This window comes from Astatotilapia calliptera, chromosome 12, assembly GCF_964374335.1.
Source record: "Astatotilapia calliptera chromosome 12, fAstCal68.1, whole genome shotgun sequence".
Classification (NCBI taxonomy): Eukaryota; Metazoa; Chordata; class Actinopteri; order Cichliformes; family Cichlidae; genus Astatotilapia; species Astatotilapia calliptera.
This window is the reverse complement of record NC_137433.1, coordinates 16,789,474-16,804,351: the sequence shown is the minus strand read 5'-3', so window position 1 is coordinate 16,804,351 and position 14,878 is coordinate 16,789,474. Positions and strand designations below refer to the sequence as shown.

General features: G+C 41.0%; 1 protein-coding gene across 2 annotated transcripts in view; it reads right to left on the bottom strand.

The window, feature by feature from the left end:
- The window catches only part of cemip2 (cell migration inducing hyaluronidase 2), a 36,781-nt gene that overhangs the window by 20,632 nt on the left and 1,271 nt on the right, over positions 1–14,878 (bottom strand). For both annotated transcript variants that reach the window (XM_026187531.2, XM_080287498.1), the window contains exons 2-8: positions 13,065–13,419; positions 12,833–12,973; positions 12,100–12,667; positions 9,289–9,458; positions 8,340–8,531; positions 7,118–7,287; positions 1,939–2,151 (exon numbers count right to left, since the gene is read on the bottom strand). In XM_026187531.2, the coding sequence (XP_026043316.1) occupies positions 1,939–2,151; positions 7,118–7,287; positions 8,340–8,531; positions 9,289–9,458; positions 12,100–12,667; positions 12,833–12,973; positions 13,065–13,401 (1,791 nt within the window). In that variant the 5' untranslated portion in view covers positions 13,402–13,419. The remainder of the gene's footprint in view (positions 1–1,938; positions 2,152–7,117; positions 7,288–8,339; positions 8,532–9,288; positions 9,459–12,099; positions 12,668–12,832; positions 12,974–13,064; positions 13,420–14,878) is intronic.

The following is a 14,878-nucleotide window of genomic DNA, read 5'->3' as shown; positions in this document are numbered from 1 at the left end:
AATATTGTAAAGGAAACAAAACAGGAAACAAAACATCAATCAAAAAATTGCTCTCTTTTTTTTATTCGGACTACTTACATTTATTTTGGGCTACCAAAAACTGAAGAGTCCCTGCCCGAAGGGCTACCAGGGATTTTGAAATTTTGAGAGCCCTGAGATATATTTATTTTTTTTTAATTACTTTTGTTTCAGCAACATTAAATTTAAAAACTGTACTTTTGAGTTAAAATATATATTTATAATTTTAATAAATGACAAATTAAAAAGGCATGAACATTTTTTTTGTATCGAAAAAATATCGAACCGTGACACCAAAGAATCGAACCGAACCGTGAATTTTGTGTATCGTTGCACCCCTAATAAATAATAACAACAAAGGTTGATCAAATGGACCAATACAGCAAGGCTGTGATGATCCATTTGGCAAAGTAAATCCATTGGGTATCCTTGTTGGTCTTCAGACAACAATTCTGACGGCTAAAGAACCAAATGGGACAGGCAAAAAAAAAAAAAGCAACACAACATGCCACAATCTAAAGAAACACCTAGGAAACAAAGTCACTGACATCTGTCAGTCTGGAAAGGGTTACGATGCAATATCTAAGGCTTTGGGACTCCAGTGAAACATGATGGGAACTATTATACACAAATGGAAAAAACTTTGTGAACAGTGATGAAGCATCGACAACTCATCCAGAAGATCACGAAAGAACCCAGAACAACATCAAGCTTCTACATGTCTCGCTTAAAGTCAGAGTTTATGATTCATCAATGAGAAAGAGACTGGGCAACGATGGCAGCCATGGGAGAGTTCAAGACAAAAACTGACCAAAAAGAACATGAAGGCTCATCTCACATTTACCAAAAAACATTTGATTATCCCAAAGACTTTTGGGAAAATATTCTGTGGACTGACGAGACAAAAGCTGAACTTTTTGAAGGTCTGAGTCCCGTTACATCTGGCATAAAACTAAAACAGCATTTCACATAACACCTCATACTAACAGTAAAATATGGTGGTGGTAGTGTGCTGGTCTGGGAATGTTTTGCTGCCTCGGGGCCTGGAAGACTTGCTGTGGTAAATCTAACCATGAATTCTGCTGTCTACCAAAACATCTGTTTTCATCAAAGAATCTGTTCGTGACCTCAAGCTGGAGCACACTTGGGTTCTGCAGCAGGACAATGATCCAAAACACACCAGCAACTCCACCTCTGAATGGCTTAAGAAAAAAAAGGAGACTTTGGAGTGACCTGAATCAGACTAAGATGCTGTAGTACAAGTGTAAAAAGCAAGTTAATGTTCGAAAAACCTTAAACGTAGCTGAATTACAACAATTCTGAAAAGATAAGTGGGCCAAACACCCCCCACAGTGCTCTAAAAGACTCAATACCAGTTATTGGAAATGCTTGATTGCAGTTGTTGCTTCTAAGGGTGGCCCAGCCAGTTATTAGGCTTAGGTTCAATCGCTTTTTCACACGGAGGCATGTAGGTTTGGAATTTTTTTCCCCTTAATAAAACATCTTAATTTAGAAACTACAATTTGTGTTTCATTTCGTAATCTAATATTTAAATGTGTTTGATGATCTGGAACATTTAATTGTGTCAAACATACAAAAACAGGAAATTAGGAAAAGGCCAAACACACCACTGTATATTAAAAACTTCTACATCTTTCTAAAGAGACTAAGATATTCTATAAGTGTGAAAGAGATGGAACAGGAAAGGTTGAGAGTGAATATAAAGGAGATGGGGAAAAAGAAAAGTGGATGCAAGCCTTTACAGTAATCAGGCGTTGGAGGATACAGTTGATGAGCTTTGTGACAAACCACCAGTTTCCCACAATATGCTGCTCATTATTAACACTATGACTCATGTATGGTTTTCTACATTCTCACATACAGTGACGTATTCAACACATTTTAAAAGGCTTTACTAACCAGCAGGCCGTTGGTGGCGTGGATGGTGAGACAGCGGGAGAAGGAGTGGTGTATGGAGAGTCCGTCCACAAAGGTGGCCTCTGCGTAGCCTCCCTTCTGGTCGACATCCCCACACATGTGGAAGTGGAGGGGGTAGCGGCTTGTTCTAGCCTGCTGACCCATGTTCTTTAACTCCACGTAGGACAGATGCACTGATGAGAAGTTACTGAGAATCTGTAGGTGTTGAGGAGAGAGTACAATGAGCTCCCACCCACGACAAAAGCAAATGACGCCGGACTTGTGGTCCGCGTAACAAATGCTGGCTGACTAAAGTAATAAATTAAACCATTACAACTGTCTGCGTTCGCCAGTGACCGCACTGGGATATAAACTTTAGCCCATCTGGCACCGCGCTCTGTGAGTCGAGCCGTTTCAAAACCCCTGATGCTGGTGAGTAAGCCGTGAATTACAGAAGCATAAATTAAAAGTTACGCACGCACAGAGATGCGCACAGCACATAGTCACACATGAATGCATACAAATAAAACGATAAAAACAAATGTTCAGTGCTGTCTAGGAGGTCTTTTTTGTGGGTATGGCAAAATCAGCAGGATCTGGTTTCTGTTAAGAAGGTATTGGCCAACCCTTTCAGCTCACTGAAACTCAAGTACGCACAGTAAACACTGACCCTCACCCTCGCTTACATAAACACACACACACGAACTAATTGTTTCAACAGTAGATTCCACTCCACAGAGTCAACCTGACTTAAAATAAGAGAAAGGGCAACTCACTGGATATGGAACGCCAGGACTGCCATAATGAATTAATTAAATACACCATTAAATAATTAATTAAATGTGGCAATAATTAATTAAAATTGGAATTAATTAATTAAATAAATAGTTATGATATATGTAATTAATTAATTATTGACACATTTAATTAATTATTTATGTATTTCACATTTTAATTAATTATTGACACATTTAATTAATTAATTATTGACATATTTAATTAATTATTTATGTATTTCACATTTTAATTAATTATTGACACATTTAATTAATTATTGACACATTTAATTAATTATTGACACATTTAATTAATTATTTAATGATATATTTATTTATTTCATTTTGGCAGTCCTGACGCCTGGCTCTCATCATGAAATAATTTTATCTGTCAGCCTCACCCATCAAACTCAGGGGGCGGGGTTAACGCTGATCGAGTCAAAACCATTGCTTTGGCCTGGTGGCCATTGTTTCTAGCACACAACAACCGGCATGTGGAAGCTAACAGAACTGAGCTTTGAAAAACCCTGTTTGTGTGTTACCAAATACCGTTTTAATATTTTTTTAGCCGAGAATGTAGTGGTTTAATCTTCATGTGTCTGGTCGGTTTGTCAAGATACAGCCTCTTTGCAAAAGTGTTTCGATGATTTCGGAGATGTCGTCCCAGTCTCACGGCAAAGCGTGGGATAGACCCGCTCGCCTCGCAAGCAATCCCACCGACAAAGCGCAGGCCCCGGTACACAGCTGTAGTAACCCCCGCTGACTTCTTTTACTGAGGTTATATTTATCGGTGTTTTATTTCCTGATGTTCTTATGTGTCCTACGTGTTTCAGTCGCCAATTCTGAATTATAACTAACATTAAAAACATGTTGTGGTGGGGCGTGGTCTGCGGGGCCGTGCGGACGCACCTGCACGGCATCCGCAATCACGCCCGCCGTGTTAAAACACGGGGACTCAGGGGTTGGTGGTGGTGTGGTGTGATGTGAATCAAATAAAGTTGGCTCTGAACGTCGCTCTGTGGTCCCGCCGTGCCTTATTCATGCCACAATGTTTAAGGAGGAGAGAGAGCAAATCTGTTTAACATCTGATCTTTGGGTTTTTGTTCAGTAATCAGCGTGACCTGTGTATAAACACATAAAAGAGATAACGTTGGTGTTTCCGTCATGTAGTAACTGCTGGCTTTAACTGTACAAAGGTTGTTCGACACTATGAAACACATACAGACTTCATGATGTTCGGCTAATATTTTTATTGTGAATATTAATCATGCTGACCTCGCTCTGTACACCACGCAGCGAGGTCAGCATATCCACGATATCCTCAGCTCCATGAGTTTCCCAGCTGACTATCTAACTGCCAACTATTCCAGAGACGTGAAAATATACAGCATAAAGAAAAGTGTAAGAGACTCAGCAGCAGATTAGAATTACAGTTATACATTTAATAAATCACCAAATGAATCCAAGAAACGAGCAAACCTGTTCCGACAATTTGAATTTGTATTCCCTCAGCTGCAGACTCGCTGCTGTTTAAATGTTTGAAAAGGAAGATTAGATATAAACAAACGTCAAACATAGACTCAGTCTGCCTTCACATTTGATATGAGGCCAGCACGTATAGTGGCCTCAGCAGGCTATTACTGAAATACACGTGCTATATCATAAACTATGATATAAATAGGGAGGTCCTATTAACATGTTTAGTTTTAAAGGACACCTTCCTGCCTTTAGTCTCATTCATGAGCAGTATTCGTTTTCTTCTAACATCCAGAAGTCTGCACGATGTGTTTCATAGTTTGTAACAAGCCTTTGACAGGTAAACATAACATGACCGAAAAAGCAAAAAAAAAAAAAAAAAAAAAAAAAAAAAAAAAGAGAGAGAGAGAGAGAGAGAGAGAGTGTTGACATAAGAAGAGAAAATTATCTCAATTATGGAGACAGACAAATGGTTCATTTATGTTTGATGTGTGTTTATTCCTCCTTAAATATCGTCGGTGAAGTTCGCCATGCACGTCAGATTTTCCTGCGCATTTTTATACCTCTGCCAACAGAGAGAGAAAAAAAATCACATTCTAACAGACAGCTGGTGCTTAGAATACAGTTGAATAACTATTAAAAAACAGATGATATTTAGATGATAGTTCAGTCTAACACATGTGCCAGTGAACCATTAAACGTCTGTGAAACTATGCAGTTATGAAACGTAACTTTAACCTCAGCCAAACCGATTTGCTCAGTTGTAAATAAAACAGCGAAGTAAACGTGACCCGACAGACAGAACCTGAGTGAATGAAGTCCAGCGTTTAACCACTGAGAGCTAAAACTCAGCTGAGGTTTGAAAGCTGTGTGCTGGTGATTGGACATCAGCCGCTGATGAAGCTGTTCGCCTATAAAGTGCTCTGTAAGGAAACGAGCTCCAGCAGCTCTGCGCTCGGGGAAAACACTATATTTACTTATCTTGTGCAGAAAAATGCGCTGACATTGCGTTATATCGAGCACCGGCTGCCCAGTTAAACTGTGACTATCACCAGGTAACGTAGGCGTGTTTCTTGAATTAGCAGCAGGTGTTAAACAGCTGACAGATGAGGAGGAGGATGCATGCAGGTAAACTGAGGGTCTGCTGAGCTGATCGCTGGTTTCGTGAGAAAAATGTCAGCTCGTTCTTTATGTTACAGAAGCACAGAGACACAAGACCAGGCGGAAAGAGACGATCGTTCGGTGAAAATGAGAATCTGCGAATGCAACATGTGGAACACGGAGAGTGGAATATGTAAACAAACCGGTTAATGTACCCCCTCGGTGCGCTCTGCATGCTAACTGTTAGCAGAGCTAGTGAAATCTCTGAAAACATCTGAGCACTTTTGCAAACATGTTCTATGTTGACAACCTGACCAGACATACGGCGCGACATTCGCGGCTAAAACACTGTTAAAAGTGTAGCTGGTGACAGAAAAACGGGGTATTTTAAAACTACACCACCACCATTGCTGCCTGTGATTTGATCTGCATTCTGGGATAACTGGCTGCCCCAAGTCTACACAAGCAATCGATTATCTAGGATCGACCTGTTTTGACTTACTTTGCACGGCAACCAATCAAATGTTAGAGAAGCTGCATGGGCAGCGTTAACCCCGCCCCCTGAGTTTGATGGGTGAGGCTGACAGATAAAATTATTTCATGACGAGAGCCAGGCGCCGGGACTGCCAAAATGAAATAAATAAATATATCATTAAATAATTAATTAAATGTGTCAATAATTAATTAAATGTGTCAATAATTAATTAAAATGTGAAATACATAAATAATTAATTAAATGTGTCAATAATTAATTAATTAAATGTGTCAATAATTAATTAAAATGTGAAATACATAAATAATTAATTAAATGTGTCAATAATTAATTAATTACATGTGTCATAACTATTTATTTAATTAATTAATTCCAATTTTAATTAATTATTGACACATTTAATTAATTATTTAATGGTGTATTTAATTAATTCATTATGGCAGTCCTGGCGTTCCATAACTGGACAGATAAATTGAAACATGAAACGCATGGTGCTGAACTGTGCTAAACTCGATTTGGCAGACATGACAGATGGCTTTTTGCCGGCATGGAAGGCCTAATTACAAAGAAAACGCTGACTTTTCAGCTTCATGTGTCCGTCTGGTGTACTTTGAGGTTACAGTTAGAAAGCTGTTAACATGGAAACAAAGTCTTTTGTTTAGCACATGGGGGGCAAATTACATAGACTCTGAGGAATGTTTACGTCCATTTGCCACCAATTTGAATGAAATCATACAAAATTACAGTGAGCTCACCGACTACACTGGGACCCATGCTAGACAGCAGAGATAAATCTACATGTTTAATCCTCATGTGCCTGCTGCGTTTGCAGTTTGTGCTGAGCCTTCTGAAGAAGAGTCTTTCATATAGATTCAAACAGAAACTGTGATGGTAAACAACACCTCTCACATAGGCCAGTACACAAATGTAGAATGTATGCACCGTTCATCTTCACAGTGAGGAAACTGTCAAACAGACTCTGAATAGCAACCTTTAACAGGAAAGAACAGTCATGCCACCTCATGCAGAAAGATCGGCACAAAGTAAATGTGCAATAAATTTACACACAGTCTTGTTTTCATATCTCTATGGGGACATCTAATTGACATAAAGCTTTTTCTAGCCGCTTACCCTAACCATCAAAAATGAATGCCTAATCCTAACCATAATCAAAACCTAATTGTAACCCTGACACTAAAACCACATTTTGAGTCTCAAAAATGCCTTCAAACTCATGTCAACAGGCATTTTATCCCCACTGTTGGTCCCCACAAATATAGTATCATTCCAATTTTTGGTCCTCTTAAAGATATCTAAACATGGTACACATGCATACCTTGATGTGGCCTCCAAAGGTGTCATGGTTGTAGAACTGACACATGTTGTCTCCGTAGCAGGAGTTTTCCATTTCTCCATAAATGAGAATGTTTCTGGATAGGAGACCCACTTCGGCACGCATGTCGATGCCATCTATGATCTCTCCGGTATGGTTATACTGAGGCTTCCCTGAGCAGCACAGACAGATAAAACTAGAGGTCAAAATACTACAACAAGGAGAAATTCTTAAAACTCTTAAAGAAAAATATGTACAGAAACCATGAAACGGGTGCAAGTTGTTACTTTGTGTGAAAGCAAATTAGAAGTATGGCGACAGAAACATTTAATTAAACATCACAGCAACACGATTTGGTTTCTGAGGCGGGACAAGTCATACTAAAACACTACAATAACAGCTTGCTTGTGTTTAGATGATGCATCACCTAGCACCCTTTCAACTGTAAACCACATTTAGCGCGTATGGCAGCTCCCGCTCAAACATTAACTAACCACACCCCAAAGAGTACCCACCAAACCAACACACATGTAAAAGCAAAAGTAATCAAACACGTATGAAACATCATTCATCAACACACAAAATACTCTCTGCCACAGATGGTATGTGGCAGCTCAGGCCTTCAACCGTTCAGCCTTTCCTGGTAACAGAAACACTAAATTCAGCCCACACACACACACACACACACACACACATAATAACACACCCTTCTCTCCAGGAAGGGAGTTGACAACAGAGGAATGAGATCAGGAAACATGTCTGATAAAAAGATGGACAAACTGCGAAACTGTCAGTGTAGTTTATTAACGTAACAATAGAAAACAGGAGGAGGTGAAGAAGGGGTGATGCATCCAAATCCATAAACCGCCCCGTGGTTATAATAAGATGGCCCTGCTTTTAAAAGAAATAAGCTGACAGTCTCTCCTTAGCATTTTCCAATAATCTTACGTCACCATAACAGCTGAAAAGGAAATGAGATCCCGCCGGACCGAAGGATTAATGGCCCTACGTCTACTAATCACATTTATTAACTACAAAGGAGCATAAGTGATTTTTTACTAGTCTTCACACAGGTTTTGTAAAAATGAAATGTTTCTCTACATCAGTTCCTATTTGTACTGTTTGTGACAGTAGCTCCCAAACACCAAGAAATAACCCCTCAGGGCAAATACTGACACAGCTGAAGAAACCAATGGCCGTCTCTCTCTCTCTCTCTCTCTCTCACCTTGTATCTTGACCTGTCGGCTGTTACAGTGAGGGCAGGGCAGCAGGGTAAACTCTTCAGCCTGGTGCATTGAGTAGTCCGTGCTAGCAACTACAATGCGATCCCCTGGTAGCCATGTCTGTTGCACTTCATCCTGCAGGTTTAGCACCACCTGGTCCACAGCATCCACCTGGAAGCCTGCAGTAGGGACACCTGAGGGGTACAGAAGAATATTGGATTTTAAATGAAACAAAAGGTCCAGCACAGCACGACAGAGGGAGGAAGGCTAACGCTTTGTAGTCTTCTGTAATTAAAGAAAACATTGATTTGACTTCTAGCACAAGATTGTTGACATAAAGGCTTTCCACTAGAAGAAAAAAATGTAATCTATAAAGATAACTATTGAAGGGAGTAAAAAAGTGACGGCTCCCTGTTAAGGGCGGGCCGTGAGTTTGTGGCATTCCCAAAAAGTCTTTTTAAAATAAAAGCCATTTAGAGTGTCACACATTGATTCATTACCATCTTATTTTGAAATAAATAAATAACCAAGGACCAGACTGCAGTGACCTCACAGCTCATTATGGCAACAAGTACAAATACCCCAGCTAACTAGAGCTCATGTTCTAATTGCTAGTTAGCCAACATTAGCCTGGTCACAGCAGGGTAAATGTGTTCTTTAGCAGGTATTTCTTTGATGTTTCTGCCTTATTTTCCCACTGGGCATGGTTTTCAGAGTATGGCACGTTGCACTTTACTTAAGAATTTAAAAAGGTCATGGTAGAAAGCAAAGGTCAGAGAAAATAATAATAAATTGAATTGCCATGCACGCATCTCTATAAAACTGTGTTCTGAAAAAATTCATTTCCACTGAGCACTAATTCAGACTTAAGCTTCTCAAAAGTTCACGAGAAAGCAAGAATTAATTAGGAATAAATAGTTGAGATTCGTTTTGGATTTCGTTATTTCTTACCAGTCTTCCACTCGCTATAGGCAGTGACCGAGAAACCCACTCCATTAACAGTGGTGAAGTTCCGTCTTGCCAGAGCTCTTCCTCCTGTGTCATGGTTTTCGTGTTCCCTAACATCCTCCGAGCATGATGCATTTCCACCGCCTATCACAGAAACCAAAGCCCACGCCTGCCTGGAAAGACCGAAGGAGTTAAAAGGAAGGTCGCAGAGAAAATGGAAAAGAAGAGGAAGTCATGAGTTTCACATTATTTTCGAAGAAATCATAATTTAAAAAATTAATTAATTAATTAAAAAAAAAAAAAAAAAAAAAAAGAGCTTAAAGCCTAGCTGCAACTAATAATCGACACCCATTACTGGTTCATTATCACATAACTACTTCTAATAATGTTACCTGTGCATATTTGCTTAGTCAGTGATGGTGTTTTAGACCCTGTACTTTAACCACATTCTTACAGACTGACATAAAACCACGTGTATTGAGTGATAAATGTAGCTGTAGCTATTTCCACAGACAATGCAAATTGCAGACACTGTGCTCATTGACAAAAGCAAATGTCTGAGATAAGCATGAAGCAGGAGAGTGGGTCAAAAGCAAGAAAGTGAATATCAGAGAATGTCAAAATACATTTAAGCGAAAAAGTAGAAAACCAGCAGATATCACACAAGTCAGGGGATTATTGAAATAATTAAGGGAAAATTTAGGAAGGGATGGGTGGATGTGTTAAAGCTATATTTGTTTTAACTTTTGTTCCAGGTCCTCCCTATCCAAGATGCCAAGAAAGCTTATTTTAAATGAGATTACAATGATTCAATAAGGAGAGGCTGGAATCATTTGAGCAAAGCAGCTCGAGGGTGTGGATGGCGTTTAACACTGGCTGGGCTTTTGAGGGTGTGCGATCTAAAATAAGACAGCACAGTATGAGACATACAGTCTTGGATATTGCGAATATCATGCCCTTAGCTTCTCAAGAATGGCTTCCTGCTTTTCTCTTTTTTCCCCCCTCATGAATACCAAAAACATTTCATGGCAGCTGCTCTAGTCTACTTATAAACTTTCAAGATTTTATCAGGCTGACCAATACGCCTTTCAAACACAATTTACCATTCATGCAACCCGTGGAACTGTATCTGGGTCGGCAGTTGTCCATCCAGACTCAATCAAAGTGATCTTGTTTCCACCGAGCAGTTGCTTGGCTCATTGCACGCGGTAAACAAACCCAGAGTCAACTCTATACTTAACCTCTTCAGCTCCATTTTATCTGGAAGTAAAGGGAATCTACAGCCAATCCTGCCACTCATGTCATATCTGAAGATGACATGATAAAAGATGATTCAAGTGCGTTAATAATGCCAGTGTTTACCTGGGGGAAAAAAACCCAACATATCTTAATATAAACAGCAGTTTGTACTCCAATTCACCAAAGACCCTCTATCTGTTTAAAATAATTCATCTTGCTGGCATAATCACAGTCTTCTACAAAGGTGTCTTTTTGTAGATGCGAGTCACTGTGACATGGAACAGCACATCTCAGTGATACACAAACAGGATCCATCTGGGGCATCCACTCTTGTCTTTCATTAGAGCCACAGCGTGTGACTTTCTGCAAACTGACCTGCTGCTGCCTGTGTGCATGTTTGCTCAGTAAATCAGAGCTGAGTCAGATGGTTAAAGACGCAACAAAGGGAGGGAAAAAAAAAAAAAAAGGATCCTTTTTTTATTATTATTTTCGTCATACCCTTGATTTGGTAATCAACCTTTGACAACATCATTGTTTAACTGGAACTGCTAATGTGTGGGGGCCAGAGGTGAACTCACTATAGACCACTATGAATGCGTGTTTCTCGTGTTTGAGTACTGTCCTGAGACACTGTGGTTAAAAGACAGAGGGGTCACATGCAAGAAGCAGCGGCTAACAGATTTGTGCATCGCTGTAAGGAAGGATGGGCGGACCCACCGAAATAAACCTGTGGAAATTAAATCAAATATAAGCTGGAGGTCACAAGATATGCACGCTGGTAAAGCACTGACGCAAATGACAATAAACTGCTGAGAAAATCTGCAACACCACTCCCTCCTCCATCTCCACGAGAAGGCATTCATTATAATGCTTAATCCTGTAACCCATCTCTCACAGCCACAGCAAAATAAACAAACAAAGCAAAAAACACTTTGTGACTTGTGTGATTTCAGTACATGATAAACTGTAGTCTGAAGCTATAAAAACCAACAGTAAGAGGATTAGAAGAAACAGTCTTAACGCACAAACCTAACTTCCAACAACCACTTCATGCGCTCTATAGTCTGATCCTGCCGCGCCACTCTAGATTTGAGGGAAACCGCTTCAAAAGTCAAGTCCTGAGCCACATGCTCCAGTGTGGTGGCATTAAGGTTATGGGCAGCCACGAACTCAGTCTAATCCTGTCTTTTTGTTAGCTTTATAAGGCATCACCTCATGTGACCACGACTGGACCTGGTTCTTCTGAAGGGCAAAAAAAAAATAAAATCTCCTTAGTTGCCACATTTTTGTACAAATCCTGGAAAACACTGTGCATGACCCTGTTATCCTGTCATGTTTCCTTTTTCTGGTGAAGCAGTGACACAAAGGAAACAGGAACTACGACTGATTCAAAGGAACATCCTAAATGAACAGAAAGCCAAGTAAAAAAAAAGAAAAAAAAAAGGCATTTTTCCAGGGATGCTGGATGTGAGACAAAAAGCTTGAGGAAAGTATTGATGCGTCAAAGGTGACTGGGTTTAGTTTAACTGGTGACCACAAACACAGATGATTCACAGCTTTGCCGGCAGCGTTTACCTGTACTGGAGATCCAGAACAAATCTGCTGCCGAGTTTCTCTTTGATGACCTCCCTGGTTTCTGGCCCAAGATTTCTCTCGGCAGAGTCTCCCACGGCGAGAGTGACAATTCGGCCCACCGGAAGGGAGCGAAGCAGCTGGGCGAGCCGCTGGCTGTCGTTGCGGGAATCGTACGTGTCGTAGCGTTCTGAGAACAGCAGAGCGGCCGTGTCCGGGTCCACCACGCGCAGGTGGATGCCTCGGCTGAAGTTTCGCTGGAAGGCATAACCCCCCGTGGCCACCCCAGACGCCGGGATGCTTCTGGTTAACAGAGACCAGGAAACTCTCTCAGTCCCGTGTACCTCCAGAGTTCCACCGGCTTTCACGCCAATGAACTTGCGGCCAAATGCGGGGACCTCGGAGACAGCCTCGCTGTCGGAACGGCCCATGAGGGCAATGATAGCATGGGAACGGTAGCGACATTTCGGCGAACCGATGTGAAGGGCGCCACCTTCTTCTATGAGGATGTGATGTGTTCTCAATGTTATGTTTTTGGAGCCGTCATGGCTGTCTGCAAAAACTACCCGACCTGTGAGAAGTCAAAGAAAACACGTTTAGTTCATTCTTGCTGTATGTTCCATCCAAAAGTTCATAAACTGAGCTTTAATAATAACAACTGGGTTACTGTGACTCAATCTGTGTTACATCTCTAAAAGCTACTTTACAAAAGTCAGACACCTTGTGATGTGCCTACCTCCTGATTGGATGGTAAGTGAGCGTAAGGTAGCAGAAGCATCCAGTCTAAACAAATCTCCTCTCCTGACAATGACAGCCCGCTGGGGTTGGTGACCTGGATTCCAGTTACTGAGAGATGGGTTGTGATCTGGGCAATTCTCTGTAAATATGAACAGAAAGATGTACACAAAGATGTTTAAAAGTCATACAGAAATGGTTAAGAAGCCTGGAAATTCATAATAAATAATCACCATCTAACTCAGGACCACTACTGAGGCTAAGGACAAGGATAAGAGTGAGGAAGAAAGCCCCCAGCGACACTCCACAGCAGATCAGAGTCTTCTTTCTTAGCTTTTGCTGGAGCCTCTGCGCATCCTCCCTACGCTGGTTCTCTTCTGACAAGGTGACCCTTGTTTGTCGCCCCAGCGGCGGGCCATGAGGTTTTATCGGTGGAGGCGGAGGCGTTTTGGCATGTGGCATCGAGCGGACTGGAGCCACTCGTCCGGGGACATAACCCGGGCACCTCTGGCTGCCCTGAGGTGGAGGCACAAAGACCGGGAACCTGCTGGGGCCATCACTAGTCGGCATGGTATACGTGTCTGCTACCTGAAAGACGATCGATGAGAAAGAGGGCAGAAGAAGAATAAGTGGCAAGGACTGTACACAAAGCATCAATAATTTTGTTTCAAATGAGCTTTTACTTATGGTTGGTTTACAGAAAATCTTGAAAAAGAAAGATTTTCTGCTGTCAGTCACAACCAACTTTGGAAAAGGTCATATACAAAATCAAGTTTGTTGTTTTAAAGTTTGGTTTGTATTTTAATATACAGACTGTTCAGCTGGAAGTACAAAGGTACCATCAGGCAGGCTTGGTGTTTAAGGATGAAACTAGGAGAAACTTAAAAAGAGGTCAAAGTGAAGGAAGACAATAAAAGCGTGTAAAAACAATAGGAGGTAAGAAATAAAACAGGCTGATTCTAGGGAAACGGGCAATAACCCACAAAGCATCTCACTCCAGGACCCCCAGGTAAAGATCTTCAGAGTGGCACTCAAAGGCACTATTAATCTACTCCTCCAGACAAGTTTGGCTTGAACCAGCGTGATATGGGCTGCTCATGTCCACAGTAACGAAGGAGGTCGTGAATAATGGATCACCGCATTCTTCAGACTATGTTAACACAGCCAACAGATGGCACCAATTACAGTAGGAAGGAGGAGAGCGCTCTAGTCCCAGTCAGTCTGTGCTCGGGAGAAAGTAGCACAAAGCGAACCGAAGACATGGACGCTCAGTCGTCTCTCACTCAAGAGGACGTTAAATCAAAAGTATTTTTCCTGCGTCAAGGAAATTCTGTGAAACTCCAAAGACAAGTTATCAGGAACCTAAAGGAAAACAATCACCAACATTGTGATGAATTTTTAACTCGCTTTATTAATTGGGGTTTATTTACTCAAAAAGAAATGTGTTTAGATCCTCAACTCCTGTTTTGGTGCCTTTACTGTATGAGGACCAATCATGCTTACTCGCTTAGTCATTCCCCCGAAGCGTTACTGTGCGCCAGGAAAAACTCTGACTGGCTTTGAACAAATTTTCCTGGAGACTTGCTTTCATCTTATAGCCTTAAACCAAGCATTTATGCACAAAAGTGCACAACATGAAGCGACGAGGACACTCCCTGTTGTTCTGTAAAAAGACCTGACCCATGTCCCACAACACAGTGGGTCATGGGCGTAACTAAAGTACACACAAACATGCAGAGAGAAATATGTGGGCACACCTGCACGCACAAACACGCAGGGGTAGAGGACATGAGTGTGCAGAAAAAAGGCTTCTATACCACTTTTTGTAAACAGAAGTGCTCACTGTAATAACATCGCTGCTTGCCCTTTCTAGATTTTTTTTAAACAATAATGTCAACAAGTGCACATTTTCTTAGAGAAATTAGTGATTGTGATCATGGGTCTCTTTTATATCGAGCCAAATCAAATACACCCCAAAAATGATGATTTTAGTGTTTTAAATCTATCAGTGCTTCACACCAGTGCCAAGCCACAAACACACAAAATG